This window comes from Hemicordylus capensis, chromosome 6 (assembly GCF_027244095.1).
Source record: "Hemicordylus capensis ecotype Gifberg chromosome 6, rHemCap1.1.pri, whole genome shotgun sequence".
NCBI lineage: Eukaryota > Metazoa > Chordata > Lepidosauria > Squamata > Cordylidae > Hemicordylus > Hemicordylus capensis.
In genome coordinates this window covers 157,369,171-157,392,851 of record NC_069662.1, presented here as the reverse complement: position 1 = coordinate 157,392,851, position 23,681 = coordinate 157,369,171, and the positions used below count along the sequence as shown (strand labels likewise).

General features: G+C 45.6%; 1 protein-coding gene across 7 annotated transcripts in view; it reads left to right on the top strand.

Annotated features, from left to right (window-relative positions):
- DPP6 (dipeptidyl peptidase like 6) overlaps nt 1-23,681 on the top strand; it is a 735,952-nt gene that overhangs the window by 535,203 nt on the left and 177,068 nt on the right. For all 7 annotated transcript variants that reach the window (XM_053261856.1, XM_053261858.1, XM_053261855.1 and 4 more), the window contains exons 4-5: nt 11,024-11,118; nt 13,180-13,254. In XM_053261856.1, coding sequence (XP_053117831.1) covers nt 11,024-11,118; nt 13,180-13,254 — 170 coding nt within the window. The remainder of the gene's footprint in view (nt 1-11,023; nt 11,119-13,179; nt 13,255-23,681) is intronic.

The window sequence follows — 23,681 nt, the reverse complement described above, 5'->3', positions numbered from 1 at the left end:
CATGGGGGGGGGAGGCTACTGGGGGTAGTGCTGGACCGGTAAGCACCTACAACTACTTTTAAAGGTACCCTCTTGCCACCCCCACCCCTCCAGCCACCGCTTAAAAGCATTTTAAAGCCAGGATTTCCTTTTGCTTGTAAAGGGGAATGCTCACTGGGTTTCCCATTACAAACATAGCCCTCAAACTGCCGAACCTGTTCAAACTGGTCCACCACAGGCTGGGTACTCTCCTCTCCTGGAGGCTGGTCTGGTTCACGATTGAACCGTGAAACTGGCCCGGTTCATAGCGGACCGGTTTGCGATCTAATGGTTCATGCAGACCCCTAACAAAAAATGTACTAGATTGAAACACTGACTCAGTCCATGCTGCATCAAAATGAGGAGTGATTAAAGCTGCTTCTTGCATAATAAAACACACTAAGCCATGTTATGCTGGCTTAATGTACCAATATGATGAGAAGTTGATTGTTTAGGTAAATTACAGCAAATCGCTCACTGCTCACTGAGGTTTTTCTGCTTTAGAGATTTTCCTTTCACATTTAAAAAGGAAGAAGTAATGCAAGAAGCTCTACAAAAAGCACTAAAAAGATAATGGTCCATAATGTCAGAGAGATTAAAAAAAGATGTCAGGTGCCTCCCGGAATTAAGGGCTATGTTCATAATGTTATAGGCAGGCTGTTCCCTCTTCCAATCTGCTTCCTCATACTAATAATCTGGAAACACAAGGAACTGAGGCTTATTTCTGCATTGCAGTGCTCAGGGCTGCAGAAGCAAAAGGGGTGGGAAGTGCAAGCACAATGCACAGGATCAAGAACTTTTCATATGCAAGTGGTGCCTCATTGAGGACTGGAAGGTAACGATGGCTTTGCAGAACAGCCTGTCCCCCTCCTAGGTACACTGCCCTGGTGCTCTTGTCGGAGGATCCTGTTTCTGATCATTGGCTCCTACATCTATATGTGTATAGAAGAGGGGTGGACAAAAGGTAGACCTGGACCTTTCTGAATGATTTGCAGTAAATCAGCAAGGTTTTCTAACTCCCAGCTGTTTAACAATAGCAACAACAACAACAAGGCTTTTTGAAATGTTTGGAATCCCTGGTCTGTAGTGACTCAGATGTAGATGTATAGTCCCATGTGCAAGTCATCTCAGTGTATGACGCATGGGGTGCAGGAGGCAACTAGCTAGGCCCTCTGGGTCAGCATTTTCCATCTGGCTCCATCCCTCCCTCCCTCCCTCCCTGAGCTGCCCTTTTGCACCAGACTGTGATTGCTGGGCCTTCAGGTTCTAATTTAAAAAACAACCACCACCAAAGTAGTTTCTACAAGCTTGAAGTCTGCCCAGGCATGGTGCAAAACAAAAAACCAGAGTCTCCAATTTTTCTCATTCTTCTGACATTATGACTTGGCAAAATGGCACTTGCTAAAGTCCCCTCTATTACGTGATTATTAGGGCTATAGGACCCTGCCTTCCTTTGCAACTTAAAATCAGTATTGCAACACTGTTTGCAGTACTGAGAAGTACTGTCTAGGTGGGTGACCTTTTTCTGAGACAGAAAGTTCATTCATGCGACCATTTGCCTGGCATTAGGGAGGGATGGGGTGGGGGAGAAGCCAGGATCCTGATTACCTTCCCTCCACATGATCCGTCATTCTCCAGGCACCGGCACTCACGTGCTCACATGGTTGGGGTCTCTCTCAGCCCTATATGGAGATGCCAGGGAGGGAACTTCGAACCTTGTATGCAAACAGGCAGATGTTCTTCCTAGAGTGGTGCCATCCCCTAAGGGGAATAAAATTCATAAGACCAGTTCTCCATGGTAGTGGCATTGCTATGGAGGAGATGGTATGGTTGCAATGCTAAGGCTGGTTTGTAATGAGCTGACCAGACCATAGGCCTCACCATCTATTTTGTCCAACTTGTACAAAACTGATTGGTCAACTGGTCAAAATTCTGTTGAGAACCGCTAGAAAAAGACGTGGACCAAAGGGTTGTTCAGTGGACAGGTGCCCCTTGGAGACTGGTCCAAGATTCAGCTGGAGTTCCAAGGTCCAGAGTATTTAAATGCACCATATTTTCCGGAAGACAACAGCCCATGAGGTCTGCAAGGAGGTGAGGCATGTTGCAGTACCATGGACAGCTCCATGGGGCATGTTGGTCTGACAGCAGTCAGAGCTCCTGAATAGCTCTGAGCTCAGGCTATCTATCTATCTATCTATCTATCTATCTATCTATCTATCTATCTATCTATCTATCTATCTATCTTACCACTGGGGGTATCTTCTGCCTCCAGCACCCAAGATGTCTATAGCTCTTGTTTTCTTGGGTCTCAACCAAGACGTGCTCTTTCTAAGACATTCTACCATCATCAGTGGGAGTTGTGCTTTCTCAGCATGGGGCCCTTGCATGGTATTAATTGCAACATGGCTTTTAAGGAAATTAGGTGGTTCTCCCCCTCCCGTGGGCTTCTTTTCCATCATTCAAAAAAAAAACCCCAAACCATTTTGACTTCCATTTCTCCCCCTTCCCCTCACCATTTATATTCCACAACAGACTGTAAGAATTTCGAGGCAAATTGCTTATTTGTTTTTAATCTGTACGCCTACTCGAAGGCCAGCCATTACAGCCTGCTCAAACACCCCAGCCAAATGCTTTTTTATGTTCCAAAGTAGCTGCTGTGAATACAGATTGCTAGATACGAGCCGCAGACAGCCTATGAGTGCGCTGAGGCGACAGTGCTGCTGCTGCAAGTCTGGTCTCTTTCTTCCTTGGCTCCCTTTCTTCACTTGCATGTTAAGCTTCCGTTTCATTTCAGAGAAAATATTGGGACATATTGAGGATAGTGGCAATAAAAAGGCTGGTTTAATCAAAGCGTATTGCTTTTCAGATTGCTTGTGGACCCGAAACATGTTTGGTTTGGCCAATTGGGCATTTTGTCGCATGGCCAGGTCTTAGCTACTGCCTTGTTAAAAAAAAAAAATTGAGCCAGTGTGTGACAGTTTCCTTTGCCCTTCTATTTCTTGTCATCTTCCTCGAATGAATGGTGGCTGCAGCAGGATAAAAGGAGTAGCCAGGAGCATTTGTGTGACATTGGCTGGCCCTTAAGGCCCTGGACCAATTAGTTCAAGGCTGCCATCTTGTGCACATTTACACGGGAGTAAGTCCAGCTGAAATCAAAGGACCTTGCTTCTGAGTAAACATGCTGAGCATCGCCTTGCCTATTTTATACATTCATTCATTCATTCATTCATTCATTCAATTTTTATACTGCCCTTCCAAAGTGGCTCAGGGCGGTTTACAATTAAAACAAAACCATTAAAACCAATAACAGTTAAAACAGAAATATAAACAATGCAAAGCATCAATTAACAATTAAAACATCATTAAAAAAATAATTAAACAATCAGAATAAATTTTAAAAAATGAAAACCAGGTTACAGCATTAAAAAAATTAAAACTAATTAAAAACCCTGGAAGTTCAGGCCAAACAGATAGGTTTTAAGGGCTCTCCTGAAGGATGTAATGATCTTGAATTACTGATTTCTACCGCGAGTGCATTCCACAGCCCAGGAGCAGCTACACAGAAGGCCTGCCTCTGAGTCACCAACAGATGTACCTGTGGTAACTGGAGGCAGACCTCCTCAGATGACCTTAATGTGCGGTAGGGATCATGTAGAAGAAGGTGCTCTATGCCTATGGTTGTAAATTGATGGCAGCACTGCCTGCCATGGCATATGTTGTTGGAAGACTTCAGTAGTACTATGTAGCGCTCAAACAATGTAAGGGGTTGGTACTGCTTACCAGGGTGCCAGTCAGGAGGGCATAGACGCCCCGTGTTCAAGTTAGGAACAGGTGGCTGGCCCACCTGGTAGTGGCGGCGTGCTGGCTGCTTCACTTGCCTCTTCCACCCCCTGTGGCTCACTGCCACGGGCACCCAGAGACCTTCACCCTGCAGCAGCCTCCTCCCTGGCCCAGCAGGCTGTGGGGAAGCTGTGCTGCCCCTTTGCTCAGCTGGCTGCTGCGCATGTGCAGCGGGCATTTGACTGCTCAGCTGCCAAGTGCTGTGCTGACCACTCAGCTGGCCGTTGTGCATGCGCAGCAGCCAGGAAGCCACTGCCGTGCAGGGACAAGGAGGCCACTGCCAGGTGTCCACAGCGGTGCCAGGGAGAGAAGGGCATGCCAGGCAGCCCCCGGAGGACCGGGAAGTGGTTCTGCAGGCAGCTCAGCAGGGGTTCTCTTTGAAGCCATGTGCCCAATAACACTTTTGTCCCCAGTGCCAGTGCGCTTTAAGAGATAGACCCGGGTATAAACTCAAACTCAGTGTATTCTCTGAGCACAGGCAAATTTTCTGTGGATCTGGAAGCAGGCCTAAAAACTTAGGAGCCAGACAATGGATACTTGACAACATGATGGGACTTAGTCATGGACAATGTAGGGGAAGGGTAATTATATTCATTCATTCATTTGATTTCTATACTGCCCTTCCAAAAATGGCTCAGGGCAGTTTACACAGAGAAATAATAAATAAATAAGATGGCTCCCTGTCCCCAAGGGGGCTCACAATCTAAAAAGCAACATCAGATAGACACCAGCAGCAGTCACTGGAGGTACTGTGCTGGGGGTGGATAGGGCCAGTTACTCTCCCCGTGCTAAATAAAGAGAATTGCCTTGTTAAAAGGTGCTTCTCTTTTTGGAGCTTTATAGAGATCATGCTTAGAAGAGAAATGGGGCTGCATTGGGACAAATAAAGATGTTATTAAATAACTTGACTTCTGACTAATCTTCTCTAGGTGCCATGGTTAATTTTTAGATGCCATGGCTCCCTGGCACCTGGAATTTCTCAAACCCTGCATTAACTGCTTTAGCTGGTCTATGTTACAGCCTCATGGTGTGTACCCATGTAAGGTGGACTACACGGATATAGGGGTTTACCCCTTCCCCTGCATGGTCCTGATGTCACCATGTGCACTCTGTCCACCCTGCCCACTAGGGATTTTTAGCTTCCTCTTTCCATCAGTGGCCCTCTGTGCTCCCCAAAATGCTAGGGAGCACAGAGGGATAGAGAACCTTTGTGAGTTAAATGCAAGGTGTGCCACTGGAAGGAAGCCTTGCCCCTTGCACACAGGGCTTTCTCGCGTATCCAAAAACAGCAAAAGAGAGAGTGACCTTTGAGTCAAAGGATAGGATAGCTCCTATACTGTATATGCTGGAATACACAGTTCCTTGCCTAAAGAGCTGGAAACGGTCAACATCACTTTGGCTGAAAATAAACCCTTATAAAAATTGGCAGCATTACAAAAATGAAATTCAGTGATGACCTTTATCAGTTCTGATGACAGCTATAAATCAAGCTGAAATTCTCATCAGGCTGCTGGACAGAATTCATTACAGACTACGATTGCTGTGTTACTCTCTGCCTTTGATTGAGGGACGCCCTATTAAAATGAATACAGCCTCAATAATATGAATCACACATTTCAAAACACAAACGGAGGCCTATTACTCATCGATTCTTAAGGCGACAATGATTACAGGACTTGGAGACCAGTGAAGCCTTATTGTGTTTTGCTTTGGGTCACAAAGCTGATCAATTTCCCCTTCTTTAAAGCAAGCCAATTTACTCTTCATTAAATTTCGACCCTTTGCTGATGACGTGTATTGACTGTAGCAGCAAGATCTACAGCCCCAGCAGATCAATGTCCATTTTACTTTTTTCTTTGCTTTTCTTCTTTTTAACTTCCAAAAGGCAGTGAAATCCTTAGAAGACGATTTAATTATTCAAAGCACAATATGCCTTGACAGCTTTTCTCCACTGCCATAGTGATGATAACTGTGTCACTTGGATTTTGTATGGCTATGAAATAGGATGAGCAGGAATGCAAGAGATCTGTCATGCTGGCATGTGATTGGAGGCTACATGTCATGTGGCCAATTTCATGTCATTTTCATCATCACTCTCCCCCCAGCACTTTTTTTTTTTTTTACAGTTTAAGGTTGTGAGCGTGGCACCAACATTCTAATTTCCTTTCACTGGAACTACTTCTTCACTACAAATTTGTTTCAGTTTAATGTCATGTACTTGTAATGGCTTTCACTAAAATTCCCAGAATTCTCTGGCAACTGCAATTTGGTGAGCTGCTGAGAGTTGTCTGTGAAATCTCTTGCTCCTTCTCAAAGAATTACAATTCCCATGGCTTCCTAGGAGGAGAGATGGCTGCAAAACCATCTTAAATTTACATAGCAGGCATTCTCTTAGACCTTCATGGATTGAGCATAATCTCCATGCATTTCCTGTGCACAAATGTGCATGCAGGAAATCTGCTAAAATTACATGCCTCTGTTTTTCAGTAAATGCAAGAATGCTCTCATGAACTTTCCCCCTTTTCAGGGGGTATTACTTTGTGTACTAGGGTGCAAAATAGGCAGAATAGGAGTACTTATCGAAAAGTCATCGGCTTCTGGAATTGTAGAATAGTGAGCTACTGGGATCCTGGCATTCAGTTTTTGCTAACAGACAAAGTTAATAATGTCTCCAAGTGCAATTGTAGGCCATCATATACCGTATTTTACGGACTATAAGACGCTACGGGCTATAAGACGCACCTCAATTTTCATCCAGTTTTTCAGAGTTTTAACATATTAAACTGTTAAAACATATAAGACGCTCCTGAATTTTGGCGGATATTTTTCGAGGAAAAAAGTGAGTCTTATAGTCCATAAAATACAGTATGCAATTTTGTAAATTCACCCGCAATTAAAAGAAAAGCAGCTCTGGTAATTTAGGAGGATTGGTAGCACTGTGGCTAGGAAAAGCCTTAATGTGACATTCAGACACTGAATCGATGCTTCTACCTCTTTAATATGGATCAAGAGGTCATGTGTAGGGGTGTGCACAAAAACAGAAAACCCGGTTCGAGTAGAACCGCCACTGCAGACAGGCCTGTGATGGGCTAAAAATGGGCCTGAAATGGCCCATTAAAAGGCTGAAGATGACCGGGGGGGCAGTGGGGAGAGGGGGACATCAGGAGACCCCTCCCTTGAAGCTGCAACAGCACCCCTTGGAGCCTTGCTATGACGGCAAGTCATACTTTTTTTACTTAAAAAAAATCCGAACTGGCCCCAGTCCAGCCCAACGGGTTCGGCTCAACTTTGAGCCCAACTGGGCCTGGTGCAGCTCGAGGGTGAACCTTTGAGCTGGGCCAGTTCGATGCACATCCCTAGTCACGTGGAGAAAGCTGGTGTAAAACAGTGACAGTGGATAAGGGCAGACCGTGGTGCCTCCTATCGTGAAGCCCAGCAGTGAAAAGTTGCTGCTGGTGAGGACATGATCTAAAAGAAGATCCAGTTTTTACCTTCCTGCCTCTGTGCTGGATGGCATTTTTTATAATTACTAGTAAAACAGCTTGTAGTTTGCAAGCATGCCTCCTGTACCCACAAAGACTTTCTGTGTCTGAAAGTATCCAAGAAAACTGCCCAAGTTCATTCGAACCCTAACCCTAACCTGCACTTTTCCAATGGGAGAGTTTTACTGCAGTTTCCAGGACATTAATGAATTTTCCCAGGATTTCCAATTTTCTGGTCGTCTGGGAGAGGTCTGAACCCTACCTGTGAAAACATGACATGTTTCTATCTTTCGTGGTTTGGTCTGGGAGTTTCCTGTCAGTCAGTGAGGCCCAAGCAGCGATATAGATATAGATATAGATATAGATATAGATATAGTAATCGGATAAATTAAGGCAATACTTGTTCTTTACAAAAGCAAAATTCTAATTTGTATATCTCTGATTTGGTTTCAGCTTTTAAAAAGAAAAATAAATATGGCTCCAATTACGTTTTTATGGCAGTGGATGCTTATCAAATGTAAACAAATGTACTCTCATTTAATTTAACCTTACAAGGCTTTAAAGCTACTGTTATTATATGTAGATTCATTCTTATTTCTGACCCATTTCTTGGATTTTGGATGAGAATTTATTATTTATGTTTCTATGTAAACTGCTTTGAGGACTTTGGTTGAAGAGTGGTATATAAATATTCATAGTAGCAGTAGAATGGCCGAAGATTTTATTGGCATTCACATAAGTTGTTGAACTTTCTCCTCCTCTTCTTTTCTTTACTCATTCCTGGCGTTTTGGCCCTCTTGGGATTTGTTATCTCGGATTTGTTAATAGCATAGATTTAGTTACCTCTTAAAACACAGAGGATTTTTATTTGCACAAATGGATAGTTGAAGAGTGGTCAATCCACATTTGTACTTAGTAATCTTTAATAACAGCCATGTTTTAATATAGGCTTATGAAAGGACTGTTCCACAAATGTCAAAAATAAATTTTACCATATCAGAATCTCCTTAATCCTGAAAACAAAAGAATGATCAGTCAATTGTTTTCTCTAATCCACAAAGTAATCTAGAAAATGTTGCCCTAAGGGGTTTTTTGTTTGGCCACTGCTGGCTGCTGTTTGTTCTGGGTTGGCAACTTTTAACCTTTTTTGAGACCAGACTGCTCTTTGGAAGATTTGCAGGGCGCTCTCTCTCTCTCTCTCTCTCTCTCTCTCTCTCTCTCTCTCTCTCCAGACTGTACTGGCTGCATCCAGTTAATGACTGGAAACAGGATGTGTGTTGTCAGGGTTCATCTGCGGCTTTGGCTTTTCAAAGGTCCTTGCTTCAGGAAACTCTTTCCACATTGATTTGTCTGTTGTGACACCCCTGTGTGTCAACCTTGGATTCCAGAAAATGTGCATTATAGAAAATTCTGGGCATTCCTGTGCTAACTTGGCAAAGAGACACCGTTTACCGTGGTGATTCTCTTTATTTAGCAGGGGGAGAGTAACTGGCCCTATCCACCCCCAGCACAGTATCCCTCCAGTGACTGATGCTGATGTCTATCTTATGTTTCTTTTTAGATTGTGAGCCCCTTAGAGACAGGGATGCCATCTTATTTATTTATTATTTCTCTGTGTAAACCGCCCTGAGCCATCTTTGGAAGGGTGCTATGGAAATTGAATGAATAAATAAAATAAATAAATATGCGAAGGTGCTGAGTCAGTTCACCAAGAGCATGGGTTGAGAGTCCTGAGCACCATTGCTCTCCTGTGTGAATAGAAAATGCTAGAGATGAGCTCGAAGTGTTGCTTCACCTCTCTTTCCAGGTGCCGAAATGCTTTGAGCTGTCCCAGCCGAATCATTTTGGCTGGGGACGAGTTGGGCACATTAAAGGGAGGAAGGCAGGTTTTGCCTGCCCCTCCGTTAGACCTCTGCAGCTCCTGCCAACCCAGAGTGGCACTGTTTGTATTAAGCAGCTGGTGGACTCCTCACATGCTTAGAGGCCATTTCCTGCTGGGAATAGGGAACTTCCTTTTTCTAAGCAAACGCAGCTGGGCAAACAGAGAGCCCGGCTGCATGATACAAACAGTGATCCTCTTGGGTGGTGGGGGGCAGCAAAGGTAAGAACAGAAGAACAGAAGAACAGCCCTGCTGGATCAGGCCCAAGGCCTATCTAGTCCAGCATCCTGTTTCACACAGTGGCCCACCAGATGCCTCTGAGAAGCCCACAGGCAAGAGGTGAGGCATGCCCTCTCTCCTGCTGTCGCTCCCCTGCAACTGGTGTTGAGAGGCACCGTACCTCTGAGGCTGGTGATGGCCCACAGCCACCAGACTAGAAGCTACTGATAGTCCTGTCCTCCATGAATCTGTCTAAGCCCCTTTTAAAGCCATCCAAGCTGGTGGCCATAACTACAACCCATGTCAAAGAATTCTACAGATTAATGATGCGCTGTGTGAAAAAGTACTTCCTCTTGTCAGTCCTAAATTCTCCAACCTTCAGTTTCATGGTGTGACCCCTGGTTCTAGTGTTGTAAGAGAGGGGGGAAAGGTGAAAGGGAGAGAGGTGTAATGGAGGGGCAGGTAAGACCTGCTTTCCTCCTTTTAAAGTGTCTGCTCTCTGCTTCCCTGGATGTGCATGAAACAATTCGTGCACATCCCTAGAAAATGCACCCTAGAATATATCCAACAGCCTCCTGTGGCTATGGTTTTTTTGAGGACGATGGTGGTTTTCGTTTACTGTTTGGATTGTATTGCTTTTGGTAGTTACAATAACAATGAAGAATTGACCAAAAAAAAAACCCCATGAGGATATTCTCACGATCACTGGAAAGCACGCTAATGGTGCTAGCCCGCTTTCCAGTGATCGTGAGAACCAGCGGGCTCATAGGTGAGCTCAGTGGTTCCCTGGCGGCTAGCCCACCAAAGTATCTCTCTCCTTAGCCCAGGTTAGTGGAGCAAGTGCCGCGGCTCTGGCCTGCAGCAACACATGAGAAGACCCCCGGCCAGGAGGCTGTAAGGGGGCCCCCTGGCTCTGGGGTCTCTCCAGCATGCCCCGCATGCTCACACATCTCTCCAGCATGCCCCGCACATTCACGCGGGGCATCCTGGAACTTCCATGGGCTGTGCAGCCCCCGATCCCCGCAGCCCCCATGATGGAGCCGGCAGTCATGTGGGCGGCCGATCCGGTTGCCCAGGGCTGCAGTAGTGATCGTCTGCGGGGAGAGCGGGCTAAGCCTGCTCTCCCCACAGAACCCCCTCCAGTGGGTCTCACTGATCGTGAGACTCGCCTCCATATTTCCCACCTCCTATTTATAACTGATTTCCCATACTCTGTGCATTTAACATATGATACCATTCAGTCAACCAATTTGCAAACCAGTATGCATGCACGCACACACACACACACACACACCAGCAATATATGTGCAGAAGGAAACAATGGGAAGAGAGAGTATTAAGTTCTGAATAGATTAAAATGCATTGGCCATATATTTACATATTTTTTTTGTAGATTCCTTTCTTGTTGATTCAAAGTAAATGAATTGTATAGGAAAATTGGCAAGGGTAAGTGAGCTGTTCACTCAGGAAGGCATGTTTAAGTACTACAGAATAAAAAATTTATGCATGCAAATGCTCTGGTCCAAACGTGATAGATTTGCTTGACCCTGAATCTCACTGTTATTTTGTTCTCTCCCCTTTTAGATACGGAATTCATTTACAGACATCGGAATGGCTCAGTGATACTGCAGAACGTCGAAACAAACAGCTCAACTGTGTTAATAGAGAACAAAATAATTGTAAGTAGCTTTGTTAATGGGCAGCCTAATTTCACAATCATCTGACAACCAAGCCCGTACAGGAGAACATGACTTGTAGTTCTTGTACAGCTTCTAGGAGAAGTAATACGTTCCTTAACATCTGGTTCTAGGCAGCAAGGGATAAGGCAAAGCAAAAGAGAGATCCTTTAAAAGGCTCCAGATGCCGAATGTGTTTGACAGATCTTTGAAGCAAGCATTGTATACTGCCTCCTCTATTTGTAAAATGGCTTTGACATTTTTAAAGTTAAAGTTTCCCCACCTTGGGCAGGTGGGTTGTAAATAAGTTAAGTGAATACAATCTTTTCTGTTGCAGAACATTCCTTAAATGCAGAGTGCACATTTCTTTCAACCACTCCATGCTTGGGTTGTGGAGCAGCAAGCCTACATTGACCATGCCCTGGGGCACAGTGTGAGGTGCCCTTGGGGGGCTTGCTGTCTGCTGTTGTGGAGTGTCAGGTACCTTAGGAACATCGGAAGCTGCCTTCTACCAAGTCAGACCATTGGTCCATCTAGCTTGGTATTGTCTACACAGACTGGCAATGGCTTCTCCAAGTTTGCAGGCAGGACTCACTCTCCCAGCCCTATCTTGGAGTTGCCAGGGAGGGAACTCGGAATCTTCTGCATGTACACATGCAGATATTTTTACCAGAGTGGCCTCATTCCCTTAGGGGAATATCTTACAGTGCTCACACATGTCGTCTCCCATTCAAATGCAAAACAGGACAGACCCTGCTTAGCAAAGGGGACAATTGATGCTTGCTTCCACAGCTCTCCTCCTATGTACCACCACTTCTTCTTCAAGGTGTTGCATGAGTATCTGGCCCATTTCTGTTATAGAGTATACATTAACATCTTAGGGAAATCATATCCCTTTTCAGGTTTCCTTGTTCCTGGGTGTCGTGGCTGATACCTTGACTATGGAAGCACAGGTGCAGCACAGGTGCAGCAACATCCCAGACTAAAAGGCTATTCACACGATGGGGCAAAATCGGGCTAGCGACAGCTAGCCCGATTTCGCCCCATCGTGTGAACCACTGGGCTCGCAGGCAAGCCCGGTGGTTTACGAGCAGCTAGCCCGCTTCAGTAGCCCTGCCCTAAAACCAGGTTTTAAAGATCGTGAGTAGCCGTGGCGTGGCTCCGCAGCATGGTTACTCATTAGTAGACCCCCAGAGGGGAGGTGAAAAGCCGCCTCCCGGCTCCAGGGGTCTCCCCAGTATGGCCTGTGCACTCGCGCAGGGCATACTGTAGCTTCCAGGGGCCACGCAGCCCCCAAGCTCCCCAGCCCCCGCCGGCTCCATCACGGAGCCAGTGATCGTGTGGACGGCCGATCTGGCCGCCCAGGGCTCCCTCCCTGCTCATGTGCGGGAGAAGTGGGCTTAGCCCGTTCTCCCTGGACACCCTCGCAAACTGGGTCTCACTGCTCATGAGACCCGGCTCTAAGATAGGCAGGTGCATGTGGGAGGGGAGACTGTCTTTCCTTACTTCTGCCGCTGCTTGCACCACCTGAAAATGCATTCCTGAGCTTCAGAGACATCTTTGGAGGTGGTGCGGGCGGCTGCAGAAGGGATGGGAGACTGTTCCCCTCTCCTGCTGCCACATGCGCTGGCACAGCCATTGCCTGGAATGCAACATTACCGCAATGGTACTGCATTGGTGCTTCAAGATGTTGACCACTATATCCAGGTTGACTGCTTCAGAGCATGCTGGGAAGACCTGCCCCCATTCCCAGCTTCCCAATCACGGGGAGACTGGATCCAGAATTTGTCTCTGCAGATAAGCATTTTGCTTTGGGTTGACAGGGGGAATAGCTATGAAGTGCATCCACATGGGAACCAGTCTTGTAGTTGGCATAGCCATACATACCTGGGTAGGGCTTTAATCTCACCCCCCAAGTAAAAACCAAGCAAAGGGATCACATCATAGTCACTTTGTCCACGGTTTGCGTTTATATTATATTATATTATATTATATTATATTATATTATATGAGTTTATATTAAAATGTATTTATTTGGGGTGTTGGGTTCTTTTCTGTTCTTAGGTATCCATAAAGGCTGTTCGATATGAAGTATCACCAGACAGAGAATATGCACTTTTTGCGTATGACATTGAGCCGGTAAGTAAATAAGCTACATTTCAGGCGACAAACTAATTGCAGTTTCCTTCTTTGATGTGGAAAGCAAAGCTTGATTAATCATTTTAATCATCCTACCCAAAGGGTCTGGCTGAAAGGGTGACCCTCTGATTACTACATAAAGTAGAGCTTGTTCAAACACATATTTGAGATAGTGACACCAGGCACTGTTTTATCTTGTAGTTGGAACAGTGTTTCAGTCCGGGCGGGGGGGTGGGGCAGGGGAGCTGGTGGCAAAGTTGTGACAAAGAAGAGGTAGTATGTTAGTTAAAATGAGAAGGTGTGACAAGATGTGACAAGGCGTAACAAGACGTTAAGAAGTGTGACATACTTAATAGATGTTTCCATTGACTAAGTTCCAAGTGTCTTCACATGCACCAGCTAGTCGTCAGTCTTAGAGGTACAGACAGATAGCATGTGGTTGTTACCTTCTAACATGATGTCTTCTTCATTGGTGCAGCTGATTGCCTATAATATAATGCTGCTTGGCTCACTCACTGACTGACATGAAACTCCCAGACCAAACCACAAAAGATAAGAAGCATGCTGTTTTCATGAGTAATGTTTTCACTAGTTCTCCCAGACTACCAAAAAAATAAAAAAAATATCAGAAAAGTTGTATAAATTGCCGGGAAATCCATGAAAACTCTCCCATTGGAACAGCATGAGGAATGGTGCCTTCTGACAAACTTGGGCAGTTTTCTTGGGTACTTTGTAAGAAAGCAAATCCAGACTTCCACTGAATTATGAAGCAATGAACAAGCATATTTTTTCCATTTGCTGCATTTCAATCCATGTCGGATTTCCATGAAACTCACTTAAGAAATATATATATATTAAAAACAAAACCTTAGGTGTTGGAGATATCAATACATTTTCCTAACCATATTTACTCTTCAGGACATCAACTAGTAATGAGTTTATACAAGGTGTGGTAATTTTGTTGTGCAGAAAGAGTGCTTGCAAACGGCAAGCCCATTTAATAGTATCTGTATATGCATGGACATAATAGTCAGTGGCTGATGTCCTAACTAAATTAATTTGGGGAAATCCCATTGAAATTAAAGGGACAAATTAAGCATGTTTACCTTGTCCTTTTAATTTCTATGGGAATTCCATAAGTAAATTTCAGCCAGTGTTATCAGGGCTACAGATGTCTGTGTACCCTATTTGGGATCACTGAAATGTTCAAGTAATAACTGTGATTATTAAGAATATGTGTTTCAGAATATGTGTTTCAGACCGCAATTTGAAGTATGATTTGCAACAGCAAAAATAGAGATGGAAACCTGAGACTGAGAGACCATGAAGCTCTTCTCATGATCAGTGAGAAGAGCTTCTGGCGGGTCTGCAGGGAGAGGCACCGAGAATCATGCCTGCAGTTGAGCGGCTGGATCGGCTGCCCACACGACTACCGGCTCCATCACAGAGCCAGTGGGGGCTGCAGGGATCGGGGGCTGTGTGGCCCCTGGAAGCCCCAGGATGCCCCGCACAGGTGTGTGGGGCATTCTGGGGGGACCCCCGAGACCAGAAGGCTGGCTGCAGCCTCCTGGTCAGGGGTCTACTCATGTGTCATCACATGCCGCTGCGGCACACGAACAAAAAGATGAGGTTAACGGAGTGCTCACTCCTTTAACCTCATTTAAGGGGAGGGGGAAATAGGCGGGCTAGCCGCCTTGGGAGTACCGGGCTTGCCTGTGAGCCTGGTGGTTCCCACGATCAGTAGAAAGAAGGCTAGGCTCCCTCTGCCTGTTTTCTACTGATCGTGCGAATAGCTTCTGTGTCTATCTGGGAGCTCAGTCTTTGAGATTTTTTTAAAAAAATCAGATTTGTGTGTATCTTACTGCAAAAATGGAAACAATTGTGCTCTGATGCCTACATAAACTGAGAGAAGCCATCACTACAGAAAGCTGTTGAGTGCTGTGAGGGCGCCACTTCTGTTTGGCTTGGTGTCTGGCACTCTTTATCCATGAATTTTGTATCTCTTTATGCAAAATGTACAGATATACAAAATCCATGGACAGGGAGTACCAGATACCAAGCCCAACAGTAGTGGCACCCTCATACCACTCAATGACCTCCTGCAGCGAATGACTTTTCTCAGAACGTGTAGGCATCAGAGTACCATTCTCCACCCCCCCATTTTTACAGTAAGATACCACAAATCTGAATTTTTAATGCCTCAAAGTCAAGCTCCCAAATGTTATGGATTGTGATTTTTAAAATTGCTTGCACAACAGCTCCAAGACGTCCTGTAGCAGATCACGAAAGGTGGCAGCTCAAATAGATGCATTAGGAAGCTGCACTCCAGTATAAGGGGCTTTCTAACTCCATATAGCAGAAAAGTGGTGCTCTGATTGTTGAGGTGAAGTAGGAGCGTCTGCTGCCAGTAGCTGTGTTGCTCCCAGCTTTTATGTGCTTGTTGAGAAATCCAGATTTTCCCAAGTGGATCACAGTGCCATCTAGCAGTTGCAAAGGGCATAAACCACGCATCCTGTTGGACCTGCAAGGGTACAGATTGTACAGACACATCTTTGCTGCAAGAATATTTAGTCTTTCCTGTTATATCATGTTCCAGCCAAGCCTCCTGCCTCAATTACCTGTTTACGTTTTAACAGAAAGTAAATTTCAGTGTGTCTTGCTGCAGAAATAGCGCATTAATTATAATCTCGCTGTTCCCAGCACCAGAGTTTAAGGCTGAACTATTAGCTCTAACAGTAGCACTGGCTTCAGACAACCGTCTTCTTGGGAATATTGTCCACATAATATATACAACATGTTTTGCAAATGTAAAAAGGAGGAAAATCTAGATGAAGGGAAATTTAAAGTTGAAAATGCTTGATAAAACTTCTGAAGCTGAGTCTGGGCATAGAGCTGTCTTATCCTGAGTTGGACCATATCAGGGGGCAATGCAGCCTGAGGAGACACAGAGATGGGTGCCTAGAGCAACCGTCTGACAGGGAAATTCCCCAATGCATCTCGCTCAGCAATGCATTGTGGGATTCCCGGAAGCCGTCGTCCTGGCCTCGGGAGATCTGCACTGCTTGGCTCAGGGTGGATTATCTGGGAGTGCAGTCGGGGCTCCCAGCAATGTTTTTACTGTCATCTGGGAGGAAGGTAAGTTTAGAACAGCCTTCCCCCACCCCATGTGCCCACCTGCCTGGGCAGTCATGTGACAATCCTTTATATGTGGCTGGTTTCATGTCATATATATATATTTTAAAAAACTACTCCTGGAACTGAAGCCAACCCACCAGACCATTATTCTAGCCCTATGTGGAGGAATCTGCCCATTGCCTTCATAAAAAAGGGTAAACATCACCTCATTTTATATTTCCAGAATGACTTGGCCTAGAGTTCTGAAACTGGGCACAGATGTACAACAGATGTAGGTTAGCAGGACACTGTGCATTGATCTTGAAACAGATTGATCAGTCTGTTGATTTTTAATTATTTTTTTAATTTAAAAAATCTCCAAACAAGTCTTATAACTGGCTTGTTTCATGGTAGAAAACGACAAAAACTTCTGGAACTGAGGCCCCCTCATGGACCATCATTCTACCCCATCCCCCAAGAAAAATTCTGCCCTTTGCCTTCATAAAAAATGTGCAACATGCTCCCCTTTTACCCAACACTTTACATTTCTGGAATGGTTGGGATGAGAGTTCTGAAATTGGGCACACAGATAGCCCACGATAGCAGGACTCTGTGTATTTTTATTCCAAAAAAATCAGTCAATCCTGTGTTTTTTAATGAATTTTTTTCCCTTCTGCAGTAAAGCTGCTAGAAATAGTTATCTCTGTTGATAGAATACTTCACACCTGGTGAAAGTGGAACTAACTGTTACATCTGAATAAATAACTTTTTAAACAAATGAACTATGCTCAAGTTGGTTTGTGATCCAAAAGGTCTTCATGAGAACTGTGAAGCAAGGGGCTTGTGTTGTGGCTTTAATGTATTTTCCTTACGAATGTATTATATATCCAAGTTGGCTTTGTGTTTGAACTGTGGAGCAAGGGACATGTGTTGTGTCCCAGTTGGTTTGTGAATGGTCAAGAAGCTGTGTGAATCAATTGGGATTTTTGTCGTCATCTTCTTCTCCTCCTCCTCCTTCTTCTTCCTCCTCCTCCTCCTTTCTGGTCCAGTGGGTTTGTGGTGGATAGTCAAGAAGATGTATAGATCCTTTGGGGATTGAACTGAAAGCTAACAAATCACCAGGGCCGGATGGCATCTATCCAAGAGTCCTCAAAGAACGCAAATGTGAAATTGCCAACCTCCTTGCCAAAATATTTAACTTATCCCTGAAATCGGGCTCTGTACCAGAGGACTGGAGAGTAGCAAATGTAACACCGGTTTTCAAAAAGGGATCCAGGGGCGATCCGGGAAATTACAGGCCAGTTAGCCTAACGTCCGTTCCAGGCAAATTGATGGAAAGCATCCTCAAGGATAAAATTGTAAAGCACCTAGAAGAACAGGCCCTGCTGGGAGTGAGCCAGCATGGCTTCCGCAAAGGTAAATCTTGCCTCGCCAACCTTTTGGACTTCTTTGAGGGTGTCAACGAGTATGTGGATCAAAGTGATCCAGTTGACATAGTCTACCTGGACTTGCAAAAAGCTTTTGACAAAGTTCCTCATCAAAGACTCCTGAGGAAACTTAGCTGTCATGGGATAAAGGGACAAGTACATGTGTGGATTGCTAACTGGTTGAAAGACAGGAAACAGAGGGTAGGTATAAATGGAGAGTTTTCACAATGGAGGGAAGTAAGAAGTGGGGTCCCCCAGGGATCTGTACTGGGACCGGTGCTTTTTAATTTATTCATAAATGATCTAGAAGCAGGGGTAAGCAGCTATGTGGCCAAATTTGCAGATGATACCAATATCTTCTAGGTAGTGAAATCCCAAACGGGTTGTGAGCAGCTCCAAAAGGATCTCTCCAAACTGGGGGAGTGGGCGACAAAATGGCAAATGCGGTTCAATGTTAGCAAGTGTAAAGTGATGCACATTGGGTCAAAAAACCCCAACTTCAAGTATATGCTGATGGGATCCGAGCTGTCGGTGACGGACCAGGAGAGGGATCTTGGGGTTGTGGTGGACAGCTCGTTGAAAGTGTCAACTCAATGTGCGGCAGCTGTGAAAAAGGCAAATTCCATGCTAGGGATCATTAGAAAGGGGATTGAAAATAAAACGGCTAACATTATAATGCCCTTATACAAAACTATGGTGTGACCACACCTGGAGTACTGCGTACAGTTCTGGTCACCACATCTTAAAAAGGACATTGTTGAACTGGAGAAGGTACAGAAGAGGGCAACCAAGATGATCAGGGGCCTAGAGCACCTTTCTTATGAGACAAGACTACAACACCTGGGGCTTTTTAGTTTAGAAAAAAGACGACTGCAGGGAGACATGATAGAGGTCTATAAAATCATGCATGGTGTGGAGAAAGTGGAGAGAGAGAAATTCTTTTCCCTCTCACACAACACTAGAACCAGGGGTCACTCCATGAAATTGATTGCCAGGAGGTCTAGGACGAACAAACGGAAGTACTTTTTCAAACAACATGTGATCCACTTGTGGAACTCTCTGCCACAGGATGTGGTGACAGCCAACAACCTGGATGGCTTTAAGAGGGGTTTGGATGACTTCATGGAGGAGAGGTCTATCAATGGCTACTAGTCGGGGGGCTGTGGGCCACCTCCAGCCTCAAGGGCAGGGTGCCTCTCAGTACCAGTTGCAGGGGAGTAACAGCAGGAGAGAGGGCATGCCCTTAACTCCTGTCTGTGGCTTCCAGTGGCATCTGGTGGGCCACTGTGTGAAACAGGATGCTGGACTAGATGGGCCTTGGGCCTGATCCAGCAGGGCTGTTCTTATGTTCTTATTGTATAGTCTTTTCTCCAAATCCACTCTGGCCCATACCTGTGGTTTTGTGGTGAAATGCATATGTGGAGTGAGGCTGGTGGTGGCCCATGTTCAGCCGCCACAGCCACAGCCCCTGGCCCCACCCCCGCATCTGACTTCAGATGCGGGGGCATGGTCTCCCTCCCAGATGGGGCCATGTGGCCCCATTTGGAAGGCAGATCGGCCCATGCTGCGTTGGGCAGCGCAGGCTGGAGTGACTCTCTCTGCCTTTAAAGGCAGGGAGAGCCGTTCCAGCAGCGCTGCCAATGCAGTGCGGGCCAATCTCCTTCCCCAATGGGTGGCTCTGTTTGGGAGGGAGAACGGCCCCGCTGCATTGGCAGCAAGGCCACGAGTGGTTCTCCCTGCCCTTAAAGGGAGGGAGAGTCACTCCAGCCCGTGCTGCCAATGCTGCGTGGGCCGATTTCATTCCCAAACAGGGCTGCACGGCCCCGCTTGGGAGTGAAATAACACCCTGACATCAGATGTGTGTGTGGGGGGGGTGTCGGGGCCATGAGGTGCAGCCCCTGATTGGCGGCGGCCCGGGTTCTTTGAATCCGTTCGCCCAATGGTGGCTCCGCCCCTGCCCTGCATTAAAGTAGAGTTTGGGAAACTTCTGTGCCATGCCAAGGCCCCTGCTGTGAAAGGAGCTTAAGTGCCCGTCTCATCAGGCAATAGGTGAGTCTTCAGGAACGTGGGCAGAGCTCTGAGTGGCAGAAGGCAGTGTCTTTGCGGGAAAGGTGGCAAATACTCAATATTAGGAGAACAGTACAAATATGTGCACTTGGTTTTGACTGAAGAAGAATCTACCTGTTGGCAATCAGAAGTGGCTCTGCTGCATTTCCGCTTTGTGACAGGCAGAGAATTGCTGGGTTTATAAGGTGGATGCTGCCAGCATGTGGGTTTCAAGAGAGTGCCTCCACATCATCTCCGTGGGATAGAAAAAGCCAAGTGTAATGCTTCCAGTCTGTTTCTGTTTGCTGATGTTGACAGACAGGTCCATATGTTTTTGTCCATTCAGCAGGATAGATCCTTTTATTTACTTTAAGTGCCCAGTTTTAGGAAAGGCAGCGGGTAGCCAGGACTTAATAGGTGAATCAAGAAGTGCTAGAGCTCAAACTGGATTTGGAAGCCTTTTCTCTTATCCCAAAGGGTGACACACACACCCTGCAGTCTTTATTCAGATCATCTCCTCCAGCAGCTGCTATTACAAGGAGAAGAAGACAGACAAAAACACAGTGACACCTTTAACATTCACCTTTTGTGAACCGCCTACAGCCTTTGGAGTAAAGCAGTTATATATATATGCCTGGTTCAGTTTGAGTCCGAACCAGGTTCTAAAGTTATATATATATCCCAAGTGGACTTTATGACCATGGCGATCTGAACTTGGATCTCCCAGCTTCAAGGCTAGTACTAGTAGGCTAGTACTCAGGAGGAGAGCTGGTCTTGTGGGAGGAGAGCATGAATTGTCCCCTTCCCTAAGCAGGGTTTAAACTGATTTGCATTTGGATTGGAGACTACATATGAGCACTGCAAGATATTATCCTTAGGGAATGGGGTTGTAGCTCATTGACAGAGCATCTGCAAGTATAAGCACCCAGGTCCAATCCCTGCCCTCTCCATGTAAGGCTAGGAAAGACTCCTGCCTAAAGCCTTGGACTGCCAGTGCAAACAGTGCTGAACTAGATGGACCAATGGTCTGACTATGTCCCTATGGACTATGCTACACTGGTTCATCCTGTGTTTAAGAAAGTCTAGCTGAACCTACTCATCTTCCAGTTTACAGCCCCCACACTGTCCAGCCTCCTGTTCTGGCTGCAGATTGATCTAATAGGTGTTAGAAATGTGAAGTTTTTCAGAATTTAACATAAACGCATTGTCTGTTATGGAGATTTGGCAGTTAGTTTCAGAGTAGAGTCAATTTGTGTGCTGTTCCCACCAACTCTGGATTCCTGGCAGCCCTTATTATGGCAATGGATTCCGTAGGAACAGTATTACAGTGTTTCTTGAACTAAGACTTCAGTGTTTATATGGGCACACTCAACCCAACTTATTGTGATAAGTTGTATGCCTGCAGCATCTCCTGCCAAGGAACTCTCAAATGTTTGCACAGTACTAAGGACTTGTTTTGTGTTAAGCCAGATTCTGTGTTCAGACTTCTAATTGGACAATATATAGATTGGAGACAGAATATTAAACTGTCCAGACAAAGATCTTCTAATACTCTGTACAAAGATCCTGGAGCTTGTTGAGTGGCTGGATTTTAAAAACATTTAAACCCTACCTAGTACTATGCGAGGCCTTACAAAGGCCTAAAGTAACCAATGCAGTTTGGTTAATTAGTAATAAAAGGAACATCGGAAAATAAACTATGGGGAAAGTAGCCATGCAGAGTGACACAGCAAGATATTAAACTGAGAATACTTAATTGCTTTTTTAATGAATGGCTACAGTTGTAATGTAGTATGGCAAAGATAAAGAGTTGCACAGATGTTTCTTAAAGCTATTTGTTCTTTGTTTCTAATTTAGCAGTCCATTATTCTGTTGTTAGCTAGCTAAGAGCAATTAAATAACTAAGAATTTCAAGATTTCTGCAGGACTGCAGTTAATGCACAAATACTTTAATGGCTGATACAATAGATGCTATTATCTGTTTTGTGGTTAATGCCGTGTGATGGCATATTGCTGAAAAATGGCAAAGAATTAGTCGTGGCTGTAATTAGAACCAGACCAATTATTGGCTGGGAAAGGCTGATCTAGGGAAAGTAGCTATGCCACACCCTGTAACTAAATTACAGTTTATAACTAGGTGACTCTCTAAGGAGAACAAGACTCCTGTGCCTTTATTGTGCAGAATGTTGACAATGGCAACTTGCCACACAAAAATGAGAAAAGGCCTACCTGTACTTGCCTACCTTCTTGCTTTTCTTTTATCATTCTCTGCTTTTAGATAGATTGAATGGACAAATTTCTGCTCAGATTATATTTTAGTAAATCAGTACTGTGAACAGACTGTATCAGGGATAACATTCCCCCCATATCTTTCTGGATACTTGGTCCAGCAGAAAATCTCTATGTTTGTGTCTTGGTATCTGATCACTTTTGTTGAAGCCAGAGAGCCAGCTATATACAATAAGTCTATTCTCACATCCATAACAGGGGAGCGGAGGGTGGGTGGGGAACATACCTTCCCCCCAGATGAGCAAGGAGCGCCTCTTCAGCACGCCATCATGGGCCCACATAATCCACGCTGCTCTTGGCAGCGCAGATTGCTGGAAGCCAGGAAAAAAGGTCCCATCCTCCAGGAATCCCATAATGAACTGCGCGATGAGCACGGTGAATTGGTGGTTTCCCCGTGAGTTGAGTGCTCTTGGCGCCTATCTCTGTGTGTGTTTGGGTGGCGTGCAGCCTGAGCATACATACGTTCACATCTTCTAACCCCAGTTATGGACCGGGGTTAAAAGTCAGACTAGCAGGGGTGGGAGTGCCAGGATCAGGAGTGATCCTGGCTCTCCACGTGAGCAGCCCAACCCAGGCTGAGCTGCCCTAGCCTAGGTTGGGCTGCTTGTGCGAATAGCCTCCATATTTTGTAACATCGGCTTGTTAAATCAAAGAAATGGCCCATCAAATGTCTTGCAGCAGTGTTCACATATAGTCACCCATCTAAATGCAAACTAGGGCAGACCCTGCTTAGTGAAGGGAACAATTCATGCTCACTAGCTCTCCTGCATTCCATAGCCAATTCTCTGTTGATAGTGCCATCCATGCAGCAGTTTCTAGCATCAAGGGTAACTCTGACATCCAGACTAGGAACTGGGTGATCTAACACAGAACATTCAAAAAGAATGACTAGTCAACTAGAAAGCTAGACTGGAGGCCAGAATAAAAGCCTGGATGTCTTCAGATTCCACATGATACTACTTTGAGAACAGAGGCGTAACTATAGGGGGGGCAGGGGGGGCACGTGCCCCGGGCGCCATCTTTTCTGGTCACGTGGGGGGCGCCGCCATGACAAAAAATATTTTTTTAAAAATTTTTTGTTAATACAAATGTTTCCTGCTCAGTGCAGCCGCGCTGCAGCAGTCAAGGGAGCGCGTCAGCACCCCCTCCCCCACAAGAGGTCCCTTCCGCGCCGCCCACGCCCTCCCCCCATTGCTTTGCTGGCGCCTGGCGGCCAGTCAGTGGCCTGGCTTGGCGGCGGTGGTGGGCGCTTGTGAGGGAAAACCTAAGTATAATGTAGTATGTTGGGGGCGCGCGGGGGGCGCCATTTCAGTGCTTGCCCCGGGCTCCGTTTTCCCTAGTTACGCCTCTGTTTGAGAAACAAGAAGGTGCTGTGGCTTCCCTAAAATCCAGAGAGGGTTGAACCATAGAGGGATCTTCGGAACATAGGAAGCTTCCTTATATCGAGTCAGACCATGGGTCCATTTTGCTCAATATTGTCTACACAGACTGACAGCAGCTTCTCCAAGGCTGCAAGCAGGAGTCTCTCCCAGTCCTCCTATCTTGGGGATG